The sequence below is a fragment of the Leptosomus discolor genome, chromosome 5 (assembly GCF_034619465.1).
Source record: "Leptosomus discolor isolate bLepDis1 chromosome 5, bLepDis1.hap2, whole genome shotgun sequence".
NCBI lineage: Eukaryota > Metazoa > Chordata > Aves > Leptosomiformes > Leptosomidae > Leptosomus > Leptosomus discolor.
In genome coordinates, this window is record NC_141395.1 from 52,569,131 (window position 1) to 52,588,736 (window position 19,606).

Here is a 19,606-nt window from a genome sequence, read left to right on the forward strand (position 1 = left end):
GTTCCTGTTAGCTTGTCAATTGTGCTAGCAGGTTGCACTGTTAAAAGCCACAGTGTTTGCATCTCATATCCCAGCCATGGAGTCAGGAACCTTTGAGCAGAGAGATGGATAAGAAGGACAGTTAGATAATGTTTGCTGCAGCTAAAGCCATGTGTACACCCATTTCAGAGACGGACTGTCATGCAACATACAGAACACCTGCAGTTACCTCTTATCTTGGTAGCAATGGACACTGCTGAACTAAACCATGAAAAATGCAAAGCACCTTAAGGTTAGAGGCAACATCTGTAGCAGAGCTGTTTAGATAGCTTCAGCTGTAAAACCCTATATGGAAACCACTGGGATTTCTCTGGGTGAAAATTAAAGACATAGTAACAGCATCAGATACTTCTGAAGCAATGAAATATTTTTAAAAGGTAGTATAAGCAACACATAAAAATTTACAAGAATTCATAGATTACACTGCTATAAGATAACCTGACTCCAAAATGTGCCTTCTGCTTTTTCCTGTTCTGGTCCCACAGATAAGCATTAGACCTGTGGGCTGAAGCTGTCATTTGCAAAGCTGAAGGAACATAAAGAACTGAGTTCAAGACAGACATTACCTGAACAGGGAACAGAGCTAAAGAATTAAATTCTTAGGGGCTGACTGATGTGCAAAACTGCTTCTCTCAAAAGAGGAGTATTATCTAAGATTTACACTAAATTTAAAAATATTCTGCATGAAGAATGCTGTATCACAGGATCTCGTTAGTGGTACAGTGACAGAGCGAGAGCAGAAGGTAGGGAAAGAGAGAAACAATTGGTTGCCACACCAGAAACCCTTCCCTGTATTTCCCTACCCAAAACCTCCACTGCCTGTGACTACCCTCACCTGAGGAACCTGTGAGCCTTTCCCAACCACTTGACGCTCTCTCAAGCCTACTGATGTTTTTCACTAGCACGTTCAGATCTCTACCTGAGCTGTCTCTCCTTCCTGTGCCCCAGCAGCGCCACCATTCCGGTGGATGGCATTGGGTCGTGGCATTTGTACTTGAAAAGCAAGTTCCACACTCTGAAATTCAAGTGAAGGGCCAGAGGTCCTTGCTTTATCCTATGGGCCTGAGTAGAGTTGCCACAGAAGAATGCAGCTGCCCTTCAGCCTTACTCTAGCTGGTGCAAAGTGAATTATTCTTCACCAACTTCATGGTCTTCAACCTTGAAAAACTGAATTTATCTGGTCTTTATGCAAATTAAATTAATGTCACTCCAGGTGAAAGGTTTCATGTGACAGGCTGTTTAAATAGCATTTTTTCTTCAAATTATCTGTTATCCTCTACTTAAAAACACAAATTGAATATTAAGTATGGGCTTACTGCAGCTATTAATCATTCAGCTAAATAAAACCACTAGCAAACTGTGAATAGCTGTAAAAAAAATGCTTTGCTACCTGCTACCCCTTAGTTCCATGTAGGCTGGCTACAGAATGAAAGACAAAATAAGAGCTGTCGCATAGTTTAAGGAAGATTTTACTACTGCTGTGTTAAGGTAAGATACAACAACATGACTGCTATACAAGGTCTAGATATGATTACTTCATGTTATTTTGCTTCCTTTGTGGCACGCAGCTTACCTGCTGCTGGGTGCTAGTCTCTCAGTGCTGTTTCATTAAGTAAGTGTTTCACGTGAAACGCATACAGGGCTTGCTTTTTACAAATAAATTACCAACAGGACTCCAGTCCACTTTCACACCTGGTGAGTCTCATGATCTTCACTGCTGGTCTGTGGGCAGACAGTACAACTTACCCTATCGCTTGCACTTGGGCACTTGCATCCGAGGCAGATGTGGCAGAGGTGGAAATTGTCCCTTGACCTTCTGCTTCTTTAATGGATGTTTTTGCCAGTTGCAGACAGGGAAATTGCAAGCCTTCAAAATCAAAACACTGGGATTAAATGATTACTGAGGTAATTTAAGCTTGCTAGCTCTTATTTTTTCCCCCTTTTAAGTGGCCAACCTCTGAAACATAGCAAAGGGAAGAGAAGGGAAAGAGGCATTATGTGATGAGAAAAAACAATCCCAAAGAACTTCAGAATTATTGACCCGTTCTTCAGATCACACACTAATAAAAACTGAAGACATTTTGCTCAATGTTCAAGAGCAGAAGTTATCCACAAGTCCATTCCCTGCGAAGACAAACTTCATTAATATGTAGCTACCATCATTCATCTCCCTTTATTTTCAATGACTGTTTTCTTCTGTGCTTTGCCCTTTCTAACAGTCTTCTTTCTACCTTTCTGCTTTCTTATTTAAAGCTTCTCCTTTTTTTGTGATACTTTCTTCATGCCTCTCATCCTTCCCTATTCATAATTGTCCTTCTCAGGCAAGTAGAAAACTTAGGGTTTGTGTTATTAGTCCTTCATCAGGCAGAGTACAAATCTCTTCTGGCTTTTCCACGCAGACCATTTATTAGCTCTTTGGTTCTATTTTTTCAGATGTGTGAGACAGATAGACTTCATTGCTATTTCTTCACCACAAAGGTAGAAAGTTGCTAATGGAATACAAAAGTAGGAAGATCAATCTAGGATTGACTTTGCAATTGATAGCTTAAAAATAGTTTTCCCCTGGACCTTTGCAATTTCTTACCTATATTTCTTTCCCTTGATGGTGCCTGTCTTTTCTGATACCAGTATGTATATTCCCTTCCAAACCTGAGAGGAAAGGCATCTCTGTAACACTAGTGCTTGCATCATTCATTCTCCTAACTTTTTTCCTTTTCTCTTTATGATAAAAGAAGATTTGGCAAACTCAAGGACGAGAAGTCCGACCCTTTTCATGTTTCTCATAAAGCAAATTCACTGTCTTATCTCTGCTCACCTACTCACTCACTTACTAATCTTCCATGTATTTAACAGCCCTCCTAGTCCACTGATTATGCTACGTTAGCCCAGCAAAAAAGAGGGTTTCAGTATTAGAGTGCTCCCTTCATTTGATCACCGAGAGAATTACACTGTAACGATCCTTTAATTATGGAGCTGCCACGCTGTGTTAAATCCTTTCTATATGTGCTGTCGACTGTTTATGATATTCTGTGTGCCCCAGACTTCACATTTCCAAATACACTACAGTGATAGCTGACAACAGCATTGACAAACATAGTGTACAGTGTATGGTTGTGGAAAAGAAGTGAAAAGGCTTTGAAGAGGGGCTTGGGTTGTGGGAGTAAGCCAATATTACCACAAAAGTTTTAATCGATGTGTATTTTTTTATAAACCAGTTCTGTTTTTCTGTTTTTCCACAGTGGTTATGTCTTTGATTATGATTACTACAGAGATGATTTCTACAATCGGTATGTGTGGGTATATTTTTGTACATCCGACATGATTTCTACTGCTTGTTGACAATGTAATCACATCATTTGGTTAGACAGGTCTGTTCTGATTTTGCATATTATTCATTTCATTATTTCTATTGTGTATCAGAAGATGACTATCTGAATATATCACAAACAGAGAAGATTGCCACTACCAAATGTATGCTCATTAGACAGCTCTTTTGGTCTTAGCCTTCTCGAAGAGCTTTTGGGGCATTTTCTGCGATGAACAGTTTAATGGTAGTTTAATTGCTCAGTGTTTCTTCCTCCAGAGTTCTTCCAGGCTTACTTTCACTGGAACATATAGCAGCTGTAAAATTCTTCAGTATGACACTCATGTCTTTGTCTTTTCATCCATGTGTACGAAAAGATATAAAATGTCCCCTGAAAAATGTGTCTTCAAAGAACGTTTTGGAGACTAGGAAGACTTTCAGGGAAGCAAAACCAGAAACAGAACAGCATGTGTTTCTATAGGAGGAAAAGAAGCGTGGATACCTTAGCAACTGGAAACTTGTGCCTTGAGTACGTACGCACAGCCTAACTCAGCACTGCGGAATTTATTCATTCAGATGTAGCAGAATCACCACAACACAGGGTTAACAGGGTCAACCTACTCAGGATCTAGCAGCGTAGTGTCTTTGCATTAGAGCAGCCTGGTTTAGCATAGGCCAAGTGAGTCAGAGGGGAGCAAAGCACAGATCCACCAACCTCATCTAATCTGAGGTTTCTTTTATGTAAAGCAATGGACAATAGCAGGGGAGCGGTTCTCACCCTGAAGTTACCACGTGCTATATACCTCTCTGCTTAGGACCACTGTAGGAAAAATGTAGAAACAATGGGTTTGGGTTTTGTTTTTTCCTGGGATTGGTTCAATTTGAGCCACTGGTTTTGTTTTTGCATGTAAATCACCATGCTACTTGGACAGAGCTAAAAATAGTGAACTATAAATATATGGAGTAAAACCCAACAATGCAGTTTAATCCTGCTCCATCCAACCTTGACAGTAGGATCAGTTTATGTCCTGTAAAAAGTTAACTTCCACAGGCTCATGTTTACTTTCCCCAAGGTTACTGCTCCGAATTTCATCCGTGGATTTGTATGTTTTTAAACAGAGTACTGTTTCTGATCTATGCCACCTGAATACTAAAGTTATGTGTCATTAGTTTTTTCCCTAATTCTGTGCATTACAGGTAGCACAAACGAACTATAATGGTTACATTTCCACCACAAAAGAAATGCTTATGGGGCATTAAATATTGTCTCTGTGGAACTTGGGTCAAACGGGAGATTGTGACCAACCTGCAGATCATCCAATATAATAAATGATGAGTGACAACAAACAATAACATTTCTCTTAAAAGTCCCAAACATTTTTTAGCCTTGATCTTCATACACAATTGTTTAGTTATGCTCACAATGGCTAGAAACTGCTTATTCAGTAAGAATATTCAAGGCTGTGGAGTTCAAGTTCAGTGTGGGTGACAGGATCTCTGTGACACATTTTGTAGGCAGCTACGGAAAAGGAGGGAGCTGGTTATATTGTCTGTAGGATTACGGTACAGACAACAGTAAGGATCCTGGGATTTAAGCATTAGGTCTAGAAGACTTAAATTTGATCTGCTTCCTGTTCAGCACGCTGTTAGACACTGTGGTGAGTGAATTACTGTTTCTCATGTGTCTGTTTTCAAACATGTATCTATCTGCCCAGCAGGGCGACAGCAGCCAGAATTGTGAAAATTTAAACATGAAGTTATAAATTTTCATAATTACTAGTTGCAAGTATCATTTTAAAGAAACTCAAGAATATTTTGTGAGAATGTTGCTTGCCCCTCTGCTTCAGCCTCTGAACTGGAAATCTTAATTTTCTGAACTTTCTTCTCCTGATCTGTTTAATTCAGAGCCCGTAGCTTTTATGTTCTAAATATATCTGTAGCTTTTAGTACTCTTTTTACTGCCTTTATTTTCTTCTATGCAGGTTAGTTAGCTGCTGTTGATAACTGTGTTTTTAGGTTTGGGGTATTCTGTTCATTTTGGTTGTAGAGTATCTTTTATTGACTGTAGTGATAATTCTCTGAATATCTACTTGCTACAGTGGTTTCGGTTTGAACAAGAGGGTTTTTTATTAAGCATGCTTGGGTATTTAGTGATTCTACATCAGTTCATTCTTCAATAAAGAGAACATATGCTGGGACCTCTTTTCTATGCATTCAGAAGGACATACAGGTGGCTTACCCTAAAGACTCTTGCTATTTTACAAACTGCAAGATATTTCTTTATGGTGACGGTTGGCTTCAGAAAAGTTCGTTTCTTTTTCTGTCTCTAAGGATAGCAGATAGAGAACTAGAATGTAAGTCGTGCATGTAATAAAGGAGCTGAAATGTCACCACAACAAAATGTACTGCTGTTAGCTGTGTGCAATGAAATTATGTGGACCTGTGGAAAGCAGGTTACGGATTTTCCATACTGGAAATAACAGAGTCCCATAACACATCTCTCATTTAAATTACACGAAAAACCTGAGCTGTGCACTGATCTATGACTGAAATCTGAATATGGCACTTAATGTGCATAGGTCCTTGAAATCCAATTTGGCTGTGATATAAAGTGATTACGGTTTCAAAGGGTAATTTCCTCAAAGATAACATGAAAATTTATTTGACAGGGCTTCCATGACATGAAATCACAGAAGGTTTTATGGAGTCCAGCTGACTTAATCTTTTCCAGGTTGTTTGATTACCATGGCCGTGTCCCCCCACCACCCCGTGCAGTCATTCCACTGAAGCGTCCTCGTGTGGCTGTGACAACAACTCGCAGAGGCAAAGGGGTTTTCTCCATGAAAGGAGCATCACGATCCACCTCAAGTGGGGCTTCTTCCTCAGGATCCAAATGTGAGTTGCTCATATCAGCTGGATATTATTGAAGCAATGATCCTAGTAATTTCTGCAAGCAGACAGCTTCCGCTATATAGCTCTGTTGCAGTCATTTCCTACCCTCAGCCTTTAGCTTGGAGAACTGATATGATTACCAAAGCTGCCATGCCTCTCCTGCAAGTCAAAGAGCTGATGTAACTTCTGAAGCAAATCCCTTCAACCACATTTGACCTACCCCCTTGGCCTCAGAAGGAGCCTGTTTAAAATCTCCTATCATCCTGACTGCTTATGTACCATAAGGTCATGTGAACAGCTGATAAAAAAGCAAAGCTAATAATCTTTTTCTAGACAGAGGCACGCTGATTTCTGTTGAGACTGGAGGGTTATATGTGAGCTGGTGCAGGGTGGGCTGGGGGGGACAGGGGTGGCTGGGTTGTGTGTGGGATTTTTGCCAAACTCCTTTGAGGGCAGAAAGAGGCAAAGTGTCTTTGCCTGTTCTAAAGGGAGTCCAAAACAGAATTGGCAACTTGGGTTTATTCAACCCTTCTTTAGTGAGTTGGCCTTAGAAGAGCTGATGAACAATAGGCATTCCCTCCTCCATGCTCACCAAGATCCCCACCCCATAGTATGTCCATGGAACTTCATCTTCCTCTTCGTGCATCTTTCAGCACCCACCTGTCTTCCCCTGCCCCTTATGTGGAGTGATACTGTCCTTGGAAGCGTCACTGGAAGAGGAAGAGAAAGATCAGGTAGGGATCAGATATTAGAAAGAATGAAGGGACTTCAATAAGACATGTGCAGTACCAGACTGGCCAACAAAGCATCATGCTGTCTTACACACAACCATGAAATACGTGAATCCACCAACAGTACATCTTACTGCAAGAGGGGTTAATTATGGCGTCAACATGAGCCAATTATATACTCTGCTTGAATAACATATCCAAGTCTCACACACTAGCATCTAACAAAGGTGGATCTCTAGTGAGCCCACTAGGATCCATTCGAGATCCTATTGTATGAAGCGATGGTATCAGAGACCTTGAAAGAAAACATGTAATAAACATGACTGAAAGAATGGAAATGTGATAAACAGAGCTAAAGATAATGTTGTACACTGAGGAACAAGGACTTCAAGCCATTCCTTGGAAAGGATGACGTTCTGAGAAAGAAAGGCTCTGTTGGCTGTACAGTCGCATCACACACAAGTCTCCAGTGAATGAATCAGCTAGATGTGCATTACCAATAATGGGAGCTTTGATACCTAGCACACAGGAAAACATCTGAATTTAGGTGTCATATTATGGAGCTCACTCACACCCTAAGAGGATGTCTTGGAGTAGCAACACTTCCTTTGTTCTCTGGAGGATAAACATGAGTCTAGATATTTGCATACGCATCTTGAACTAATCCACTTGTCCATAGCTTTTTGTCTTTCCTTGATATTTCAAGTAATGAATTATGATTCCTTATATTAATTTAAAAGAAAGCATACAGCTCAAGATCTTCACTGTAGTAGACTTAGAATTTAAATTATTTTGTTAGTCTTTTCCAGCCCTTGAGTCTTTGGGTTTTCACACAGTGAATGAAAGCTTTAGTAAGTCTATACACTTAAAGATACATTCATTAAATCTCATTTGTTTATCCTTTACTGTTGTCTCATCCATATGAAAAGTTAGTGGTATCAGTGCATTCAATTCACTAATGTCCTAAAGCGTGGTCTAATAAGAACGGGCTTTTTGGACTCACTTTGCTTTGAGCAGACGAATTATTTTCAGACAAGTTTTTTATTATATATTTCTCATTGTCCAGAAAAAGAATAACTCAAAAATTCTTCCAGAGAGCTGAGGACCATAGTATATCGCAATAGATGTCAAGGAAATCTCTCACCTAGAAATCTGGATTTTCATTGTAGTGAATGGGACAGAGCATATTACATTAACATATAGATCGGTTCCTCAGAATAATCACCAAATTTGCTTCATTATTTATTCTGCATTTCTGAAAATGTTTTGTGGTATCATGTCAGGACTTAAGTAATGCATAACATAGATTATACCATTCAACTCTAGAATGAGTACACACAGGCACTTGCTGTAAGACCTCCGAAACACTGTCTGTATAACATGGCAAATGTTGGAGAACCTGAAAATTATTTAATGGAAGTGCCATCAGGAATGTAGAGATCCTAACAGACAGTGTTATGCCCCAGCGATTGTATCCTTCAGCATATTCAGGTTCAGTGATGTGAATTCTAGAAATATCAGTCTTAGAGCTCCAGGTGACAAGATCACCTTTGGGTCCAGCTCTTTAACACTGAAGGGAGAGCTGCAAGATGCGTTACTAAAAATGTGAGCTGACGTTTTGACCCCTGTTGGGTTTCCACCCTCAGTTCTTTACAATAACAATTAGAACACAACTGCAGAGACTATTTATCATGCTGGAATAAACTGCAGAAAATAGTCTTTCTGCATGCAGCACACTTTTAAAAGGAGTCAAACACACAGTATACAGACTTTCATGCTTGATTTCCCCATAAAATTACTTCCCTTTTTGTCAAGTCCAACCAACCCATCATAAAAGTAGAAACATGATTTTGTTGACTTGGACAGGAATGTAATCAGCTTATTGTAAGACATTTATCAGAGAAATAACCGAGCCATTCCCTTAGGGCTTCAAGTTGGAAAATAGTGAATGTGTGGTTTGCGGCTTCTTTTGCCACTTTCTTGGAAAAATTGGTTATACTGAATTGTGGGATGAAGTAATTTAATAGTCTGTTGCCCCTTACTCTGCACTGCTAATTTGAACCCCTTGAACTAATGCACTGTTGATTGTGATTGTAATTTATTGCTAGTTAAACTGAGGATCTCTTCAGTAAGGAGAAACATAGTTTGTGGGAAGGAAGCTATTTTGGGTTTTAATGAAATGCAAGACCATAAAACAGCTTAATCGCAGAATTAACTATGTCAAAATGGTATTGCCCATGCTTGAAAGATTTCACCCCTATAGCAAAAACTTTTATGAGATCACATCCCCTAATAGACTTTACAGATTTAAGTAGATATCTTGTAGGGGTAACTGTTCTCGTAGGTGTTCTCCACGCTCAGACTAGGTCCAGAAAATGAACCCATACATGTAGTATTAAAGGTCAGAACACAGGTGACCCCTCAGAGAAACTACCAGGAACTCACTTCTGAAAACCAGCAATCCGAAGACAGAAGTTTGTTGTGACACGCAGCAAAGATGTTATAAAAACACAATACCAAAAATGCCTTGGTCACTGATGAGTACATCTGCAGAAATAATGCCTGCCAGTGCAGTAAATTCTTGTTCTACCAAAAAGCGTCAAAATGTGTTCTAAGCTTGCTTCCAAAGCACAAAATCTTAGGAGCATTTCATTTCTTTCCTGAATCCATAATTTTTCAAGGATCAGTTGACAATATTTTGTTTTCTTTTTAACTCCAAGGGCTAGAAAAAAATAAATCAACCTTTCCACATTATGAGAAGTAACTCACAAATTGAAACGAGTTGGTGCAGAAACTACATGTAGTTCTTCGTGTTAATGGTATGAAGCAGCAGGTGCAGATTGCTATTTAAAACTGGGAAAAACTCACTTTTTCTGACAATATAAAAACTGAAGCTCTTGGAGTATGCATGTCATTTTACATTTTTCCTCCTGAAAACAGGAGGAAAACATTCATCAAATTTTTTATACCCCGTGTGCTTAAGATTAAGGAGGAGACACTTAAGATGTTACAATATGTACTGAATTATGCCTTTAAATTAATTCATTTTGACTTGTATAGTTTATATTTAGCTTCATCAGCTAACCCATTTTTTAGTGAAATCTAAAGTAATACAATATCATAAAACATTCTATATTAAACATGAAGGGCTTGGATAAAAATACATGACCTTTCTTTCCAAAGAATTCTGAATCATGTATTGTGGAAGAATCAATTTGTAGTTATCTTTCACATATATAAAACGTTTCACAAATATAGCCGTAATTCAACAGTAGCATTTTCACTTCGCAAAATGTGATTCACCTCAATTTTAAGTCCCTTGTTTTGAGCTGGATGCAGTTTTTCTCCTCTGGTGCTAGATGCTTTAATGAAGGATGTATTCTTGAAGGCCCTTGTATTCCTGGCAGAGGCCTGGAAAGGGTCACTGAATCTAATTCCTTACTGTCGCAAGTAGCTGCATCATTTAATCCTTTAAGATCCATCTTAAAGCTAGTTAGGGTTTGTCCGTCTCTGTTTCTTCTAATGTACAGCTTAATTTTTTTCTTTTGCATTTGTTCATGTGCATTTGTTGTGCAACGCTGTCTTAGCTTAAAAGTTTTGTTTCAGTTTACCTTCTTTTGTCTCAGGTAAACAAGCAAAACTTTTCCGTCACACTACAGGCTTTCCATTCTCATGGTCATCTCTGCGGCCCTTCTCCCCACGTCCCTGCTGGAATTCAGTGGTTTAACCTGTACGCGTTATTCCAGATGAGCTCTCACCAGGTGCCTGTACAATGGCATTGTCCTTCCCCGTCTTTAGCACATCATTCGACACATCCTAGCACTGCATTTTCTTTCTCATGGCTGCATTATAGAGATAGCCTGTTGTCAACTGGGATTACAGCTACACCCAAGGATAATTCTGTCACTGTCTTTTGCCACTGATGAGCTTTGATGATAAGAGTAGGAGTTCTGCTGTTAGTCAATCAAGTGTAGGATTTTTTTGCAGGGCAATTACATTTCATCTGTTTTCTAATGTAGCATTCCTTAAAATCACCTGACTCCTCCTTCCATTCATCCAAACAGATGATACCTTCTAATTTCATGTCATCAGCAAATTTCACCTGTTTATTTACTTTTTTGCATCAAAGTTAGTGAAGATATTTTGGTGCCAGTGCTTGAGGCGTTTCATTAGTAATTTCTTTCCCTTTCAATATATGCATTTCTGTCACGTGCTGGCCTTTGCTTACCTGCTAATAGGAAAAAAATACCAAAACAGTAAGATACTTTATTTTCCTATTCTACTACTCAAAAGCAGATGAACAGATATTTTGGACACATGCAGCTCTGGTTTCATGTTTATCAACTGCTTTATTTCTTGCCTGAGATCAATTTAAAAAAAAAAAAAAAATCTGTGAAGTTTTAAAGGAGAATTTATATACCCAAAGCAGGATACCCAAAGTACAGTATTTACAGGTTTTATATTTCATCTTTGTCTTAACACTGTGCTTAAAAAGCCTGAAGTTCTTCCCAACTCCATACCACAGAATCACAGATTCAGAGAATCACAGAATGGCTGACCGCTGGGCCACCTGCAGCAAGTTTCCCAGGACTGTGCCCAGACAGCATTTGAGTATCTCCAAGGATGGAGACTCCACAGCCTCTCTGGGCTGCCTGTGCAAGTGTTTGACCAACCTCACAGGAAAAAAAAAAAAAAGTGTTTTCTTGTGTTTATATGGAATCTTACATGCTTTAATTTGTGCCAATGGTCTTTGACGTATTAGTGGACACTATTGAGAAGAGTCTGGCTTTGTCTTCTCACTCCCTCATGTACTGAGGAGCCCAGAACTGGACACAGTACTCTGGATGTGGCCTCGCAAGTGCTACGTAAAGGAGTGTGCTGGCTTTGGCTCGGGCAGAGTTAATTTTCTCCACAGTAGCTGGTATGTGACAGCGTTTTTGATTTGTGCTGGTAACTCAGGGATGTCTAAGTTACAGCTGAGCAGAACTCACACAGAGCCAAGACTCTTTCTGCTCCTCACCCCACTCGCAAGGAGTTGGGAGGGGACACAGCCAGGACAGCTGACCCCAGTGACCGAAGGGATACCCCACATGGTGTGACATCATGTTCAGCAATAAACAAGGGGGAAGGTTGGCCGGGGGGCCACTGCTCAGGAACTGGCTGGGCATCAGTCAGTTGGTGGCAACCAATTGTTTACATTTGCATCACTTGTCTTTATTTCTCTATATATGTTATTTTCCTTTTCATTACTACTACTACTACTATTATTATTATTATTATTACTACTACTACTACTATTATTGATGCTGTTGCCCTGTTGTTATTTTTGTTTATTTATTTGTTTATTTTTTATTTAAATTATTAAACTGTTCTTATCTTGACCCATGAGTTTTCTCACTTTTACCCTTCCAGTTCTTTTCCCCCAATCCTGCTGGAGGGGGAACGAGCAAGTAGCTGTGTGGTGCTTACTTGCTAGCTGGGGTTAAACCACAACAAGGGGAAGGATTATCTCCCATATGTGCCTGTTTCCCTACCAAACTTGGAAGTGCAAATGTTTTCTGCTTTGCCTTTTAGACTGGGAACAAATATTATTAGGTCCTTGCAGTGTCACTTGGGACCTCTGACCTTTTAGCCTTGGCAAGCCCATTGTTTGCCAGTCAAGGGAGCCCCCTAACACAACAGCTTGGCCGCACAGGATGTGTTGCCAGCTGGCTTCATAGCAGGTTGCCGCCAACACTTAGCATTCCCTGTTTGACAGATTCACATCATTTTACCCTGGAATCTGCACTGCCTTGCTACCCCAGCATGGACCAGCCACTGCCCTCGAGGAAGCAGTAACCTTCTAAATATACAGAATCTTGATGTTTTGTTACAGATCTGGGGGATTGGACAGTGACCCGTTATTTCTCTAAGAGCATTTTAAGGCCTTGCTCTATAAATATACAGAATAATTCCATCAAATACTATCTAGCATATAAGAGTCTAGCACGAAGGTTACTTTTAAGCTTTGTTCTCTAAGTCCTACCATTCACTCAACATGAGGTCAGAGGTTTCAGCCTATGATAGTGAGATACACAATTTCTCCATATGAGCACATGATTAAACAAGCTCATTACCGCATATAGCAACCTGCTGCCTTGTTATAACTGTAATGCACATGACCCAAACTCCAAGATAAAAACACATCGTTTTCACCTCAGTGAATGTGCTTCAGGTTTGCAGTAAGGCTGATTTTGAAGCAAACACATACTCCTTTACTACCACTGAAGCAGGCAGTATCTTGCCTGCATCTTCATCATCCGATTTTGACTGTGATAAAAAAGTAGCCATGAAACACCATGATGAGATACATGACCAAGAGTCAGTAAATGAGACTGATATGGCAAGATGCAGCCAGGAGACCCTTTGGACAGAAAGGGAACATGTCCTTCTTCATGGTATGGTTTAGTGGTGGACTTGGCAGTGCTAGGTTTATGGTTGGACTTGATGATCTTAAAGGTCTTTTCCAACCTAAACAGTTCAATGATTCTATGGCAAAACATCCGTTTTCCCAGGCTCACTAAGGGCCCTCCCGTTTGGATACGCACTCCAAAGTCAGTGTGCATCCTCCTTCAGCAACAGTATGGGTGGATGAGTAATACTGCCCAGTGCTCTTCCACTGCCAGCCCCTCACAGGTTAAGGTGATGGTTCATTTCTTCCTACAAGAGTTGTAAGAGTGACAGCTGCATTGCCTAATCTTGACCTTTATAAATGGCTTTATTCTCCCATGCTAGCACAGGGTTCCCACTTTTTCATCTTGGCCTTGTCAACACAATATCCTACCACAGACAGGGCAAGTGGATTTGTTTGGACTAAAACATAAAAACATGTCCTGATAATGCGACAATAATGATGTCATTCCTGAGTGCTGCAGTGCTGTTTCTTCTGAAGCCAAAACACCTCCAAAGCAGTTACTCCTTCTTACATTAGACAATGGGAACACGATAATGAACATAAATTAAGAGTAATGCAATGCTACAGAGATTTGGAAAATTCAGCTCTGAATTTATAGGATTTGCCTCCATGTCACTGGATGTGATCATAAAAAGAAATATTTTCATATTTGTTTATTTTAGATAATATTTCTTTCATAGGTTATCCATAGCTGGAAGAAGTACAAGAAATTAACAGAACTGAAAGCTTTTCAAGCAATAATACTGAACACCTATTGCAATGAAGTTGTTGACTGGAATATAACATTGCATTCCTGGCTGCCCTAGCATTTATGATACCATTCACTCTTGTTGAAAAGCACCTAATGCTACTGCGAGGGATCTTTTTATTATTGTGGCTATTACTACAAAATAGTCCAGAAACATAGCACTGCAAGACTGTGAACTGTCTGTCATATTTCAATCGTTCTTTCACTATAGGCTGTTTTTCAGTAAAAGTTACTTGGATTTACTAAGAATACCCTTGAGACGTTTTGCCTGAAATGCTTATTACAGAGCAATACACCTCACAAAACCTCTTGCCATTAGGGCTTAGAATCCTGTGATTTCCTAGGATTCAGCATTTTAACTAACAGTGTTCGTTTTAAAAGTTAAATCCCTAAAAATACTGACAGAAATGAGAGAGTAGACTTTGTACTACAGAGGAAAGAAAAAAGAACATGTTTTGTTTGTGGGGGGCTGCAATTATAATTTATTTCATGTTTTGCATCTTTGCTTTCTTTCCACAGTGAAATCAGATGAGTTGCAAACAATCAAGAAGGAATTAACCCAAATCAAAACAAAAATTGACTCCTTGCTAGGGAGACTGGAAAAGATTGAAAAGCAGCAAAAAGCTGAAGCAGGTAGGTGAAAGCAATTTGTAGTCAAATGAATTACATTGGAACCTAGTTATCAGTCAAGCAGACAGACCAGAAAGAACGGAAGCCTTCCAGAAATTTTGCTACATAATAGAGGCCTAAAGGTAAATTAACTCTCAGGTAGAACTACTAGGAGGATAAATTAATATTTCTCACAGAGAATGCACCATCATTTCAAGAATTGTCTTCTATGGTGCAGCAGAAAAAGAAAATACTGGATGTTCTGGAAACAAAACAGCACTAAAAAACTGACTGCCAGAATTAAATTAGAGGTTGTTGACCTTATGGATGGTTGTGCTGCCCACTTTAAGAATTATTAGATACTCTGCATCAGGAATTATTGCCTGGATGATAGGCAATGGTCACAAGTTGCAGCAAAGGAAATTCCTTTTCGATATAAGGAAAAGAGATGCAAGTAAGTAGTATAGCAGGTTGCCCAGAGAGACTGTAGCAGCTCCATCCTTGGAGACATTCGAAACTCATTGAGCCAAGGCCCCGTGGACCTGGACCAAACTTTGAGTTTGGCCCTGCTTTGAAGAGGGGTTGGGCTTGGAGAGTTCAGATATCCCTTCCAAACTAAGCCGTTGCATGAAGCTGTGGCGTCTCTATGAAACCAGCCACACCTCTACTTCAGCTTTTCTCTGGTGTGAAATATTTTGTTTTGAGGCAAACCTTGGGAATGACAAAATCCAACACTACTTTTTAATTTAATCCAGATCTTTATTTCTCTTATTGCAGTGCTGATTTTGTTAGCCGAGCAATCTCATGTGGCAGCACTTTAAAGCCATGCTGAGCAGTTATAAGGGATTTATAAGGTTGTATTTTCACCTTGGTATACATAGAAAACAACCTCAACTCTTACCACTCTTTATGGTATTTCCTTGGCTATTTCCTTATCAATCACATGGTATATCTCTGTACAGGAGCTGTGTACTAATGAGCTGATTTTGATGAGAGCCGGTGGGGAAATGGAAGCCTTATCTCATGAAAACTCTCAGTGATCCTTCCCCCCCCCCCTCCCCCTCCATTTTCTGATGAAAACTCTTTATGTATTTTGTGTGAAATGTGTGAAAAAAAATTCTGCCTCGGAATCTGCAGCTGCCTGGGCACTCAGATTTGAGCCCCTTGCCTAACTCAAATCAGTTACATGAAGCCAAAAAGACCCAACAGAACACATAAAGAGAGTTCCATCAAGACTACCTAAAGCATGGGTGGGAATTATCACTTCAGCTTCATGAACCTGACATAGGCAAACCAGATATTTAGATCTGGATCCCTCCTGTTCCCAAATGCCTCCCCTATTTCCAGATCTCTTGAGGGTGTATCTCTCTGAACCCAGAATCTTCCTGCTGGCATTCAGAAATAATTCTAATGAACATCTTCCTAGGGCAGAACACTACAGAAATATATTTTGTGGTTAACAAGATAAAAAAAGAAAAATACCTACCAAAACCAGCTCTTTAAAAACCCCCTCCCTTTTATTTACAATCATTTTCTAAGTTGACAGACAAGAACCAATCCCTCAGCTGTTGCAGTTTACCCCACAGTCAGTTGAGTGCTTTTTTTTTGAGTCTAAGGTAAACCATTAGAACAGAGTGTGATTATCTCTTTCAGAAGAACTGTACACAACATGTATTCGTTATGTTCTATTTTGTACTTTACGCAGGTTGGATAAAAGTTGGTCTAATCAGTGAAGATGTAATTGCAAGGCAATCCATTGAATCACTTGTGTACTGAAATGCTCTGAGATGGCGCATCCCTACCTCAAGAAGCTTTTATATAAAACCCATTACTGTGCAAAACAACCTGCATGTCATTGTACTTTGATATCCAATTTTCACTTTTGCTAAAGGACTGTAGTGAACTCATTTAAATAGAAATCAGCTCAAAGAGGAAAATGTTGATTTGTATTGAATCATACTGTTATGCCTTTTGAAGACAAGCAATGAATAATGTCCTCAGAGATTAAAAACTGGTTTCAAATTGTTGATGATTTAAAACATCAGGTGCAGAACCCATCCCCCATATTTCTTGCCTCTCAGCAGAGGGTGTGAGGAGAAAAAGCACCAGTAAACCTGGATCCCCATTCACTTCTGATGAAGAGGGTTACGCAGCCTGGGTGATTAGTCCGCAGATGATTGCTTCCTCAGCTAAAAGATTTTTGTAAGATAAAGCTACATCAGTAGACAAACTATTTCATTTATGGTGTCAGATGTGCGATGATTTTATTCCTTCTCTATGGTTTGGCAATATTATTTCTTACTTTCCTCTGCAAGAAGGTGTGGCCTCACTAAGACTGGGATCAGAGAGAGGATCTCTGTCTCGTTTACACAAAACAAAAATCAAGGCATCATCTTGCCCTTTTGGTTTTTCAATTTTGTGTCACTCTGATGAAGAATATTTAATTTATTAATCTTAAAAGTTACACATCTGGAGGAATGTGATAGGTTAAACAGACAAGCTGGACAAGCTCAGTGCATACATTGGTTACTGTTCTGCAGCTGCATGAAAACTCTCCTTACGTTCTGTCTTTTACTGTCATCGACCCCTGACCACTCCAATAGGGGAGTATACTCAAGAGGATTTACTGTACACAGGGAAACTGCAGGAATAGCTCCTTTGTTTGAAAAAAATCTGAATAAGGAAGCCAGGGTAAGAAGGTGTTCTGATGTGAAAACATTGTTAGAGGAGAATATTTGCCCTGTAATATCAGAGATGGGTGCTGAAAGGTAGGCTTTTAAGTTTAGTTGCTCAGAAGAGCCCAAAAGAGTTACATGCTGAGCTGGTATTTTAGACTTCTCTGAAGAACCAAGCTTATGTTCTCATTCAGAGGAGTAAGTGACCTGATATTTTAGCAGCTGTATCCTAAAAGTTTTCCCATTTAAATGTATTAAATCCATAATTTCAGGAACTCTTTCAGAAAGTCTTGACTAGAGTTCATTCAGTTGTCACTGCCACAGCCGAGTTAATCTCAGAAGTGGCTTCAGGAGGTGGGGCAGGACATAGCAGGCACAGCTGATTCAGTCCACATTTCCTTGTGCGGTAGCACAGGTAAGTAACACAATGACTTACAACTAGCATGGTATGGTACAGAGCTCCTTACCAATAGATGATGAGGCTCCATTGGCTGGATCTTCTGCTAAGATGCGTGACTACAGTACTGCTGAAGCCGTTATCTAAGATGACTTTTTATTCTTTAAGTCCAAGAATCTTTCTGAAGAAATTATGTGACTAAGGGAGGAAAGCTTAATCGTTCTTTGTCTTCAGTAAATGAATTTGAAAATGAGGGACTAGAGACTAACAAAGACTGAGGAGATGAAAGTAAGTTGCAAAATAAATGTGCAGAGGTAGAAGGAAAACAAATGTCTTGGTTTAAGACTATGATACAGAAAAGTACGAGGAGATTTGAATATTCAATAATTTATAGTAAAATAATAACCTATTCATAGAAAAATATAGAGCTTCACAGGCAAACTGCAGATTCATTGGCTGTCCAACAAGGCAGGTGATGCACTACTAGTGTTACAGAACAGTAAATCTTACAAAGAAAGAAATGGGTTTATTCTAGAAATTTGATCATCGATGGGTATTGTCGCCCTCAGACTGAAAAGACATCAGTATTCCAGCTACATGCAACCAAATTCTCTGGCCCGTATCCACTTTGAGCGCATAAAGCTTTTCATCTAAACTGATGTGCATAGGAATAAGACTGATCCCCCCCAACCACTCTTCTGCTTCTGGCCAGTCTGTCTCTGTCATTCCTCCCTCAATCTTCCTCTGGATTTCTGCTGGCTGGATGAAATCCCTCAGCATATCCAGGAATCTCGCAATACTTAATCACAACAATGCAGCTCTCTGTGCCAAGCCACCAGAACAGATCCTCTGGACCTCCACAGAAATGGTCGGACTTCTCACCACTTTGCAGAAATGACAGGAAGCCCATATTTGCGTAATTGGAGGGGGGCATTCTCCAGTTACCTCAGCACATAATACCAACAGGGAGAAACTGTTACTTTACTCCATAAAAAACATGTTCAGTTGTCTAGAAGGATTTGTTGATTATCTGTATCGTTGTTGAGATATATTCACAGCAAATTTATGCAAATCCTTATTCAATTATTGGCAATTAGCAGCCTTCCGCTTCTCAGAGCATAGAGATTTATTTACTTCTCATTGGCTGCTGATAAATAAATATATAGTGACTATGCCAGTTGGATTCCCAAGGCAAAGTCAAGTCCAGAAAATCAAAAAGCTAGATCCACTGGTAAATCCTTCATCCAGTGCATGGGATAGATGAGCATGTTGGTACTATGGTTGATTTATGCATTAATTTTTGAAAACAAGGGGTTGGATCATATTTGCCTGGTAGATACTAACACACCGATTTTTACAAAGTAGCGCACCTGAAGATGGGAAGCTTAGGTTTCTTCCTCAGTGCACTTCTCTCTGCCACCAATAGGGAAGGTTACTGAATCTCTATGGAGTATGTTTTCCTTACAGAAGCTCAAAAGAAACAAATGGAAGATAATGCTGATTTGATTCAAGAGGAATGCATATCAGAGAATGCAGATAACTCTACAGAAGAGCCAATTGAAGGAGGGCCAGATGCAGATGGGGATGGAGAAGATATGACTGATGGGATAGAGGAGGATTTTGATGAGGATGGCAGCAATGAGCTGGTAAGGAATAATCATGCCATGTCTGTCTATACAGTTGCTACAAGTAACCGCAATTGAGAAACGATACGGGTTAACAAAATAAGCTGGCAGCAGCACTGTGATGTCCTGTAA

At 39.7% G+C, this 19,606-nt stretch overlaps 1 protein-coding gene across 1 annotated transcript in view; it reads left to right on the forward strand.

Moving 5' to 3' along the window:
• Nucleotides 1–19,606, forward strand: part of RALYL (RALY RNA binding protein like) — a 191,446-nt gene that overhangs the window by 158,783 nt on the left and 13,057 nt on the right. The window contains exons 4-8 of the mRNA XM_086466015.1: nt 3,279–3,326; nt 6,075–6,238; nt 6,889–6,969; nt 14,688–14,801; nt 19,317–19,495. Of these exons, the coding sequence (XP_086322141.1) occupies nt 3,279–3,326; nt 6,075–6,238; nt 6,889–6,969; nt 14,688–14,801; nt 19,317–19,495 (586 nt within the window). The remainder of the gene's footprint in view (nt 1–3,278; nt 3,327–6,074; nt 6,239–6,888; nt 6,970–14,687; nt 14,802–19,316; nt 19,496–19,606) is intronic.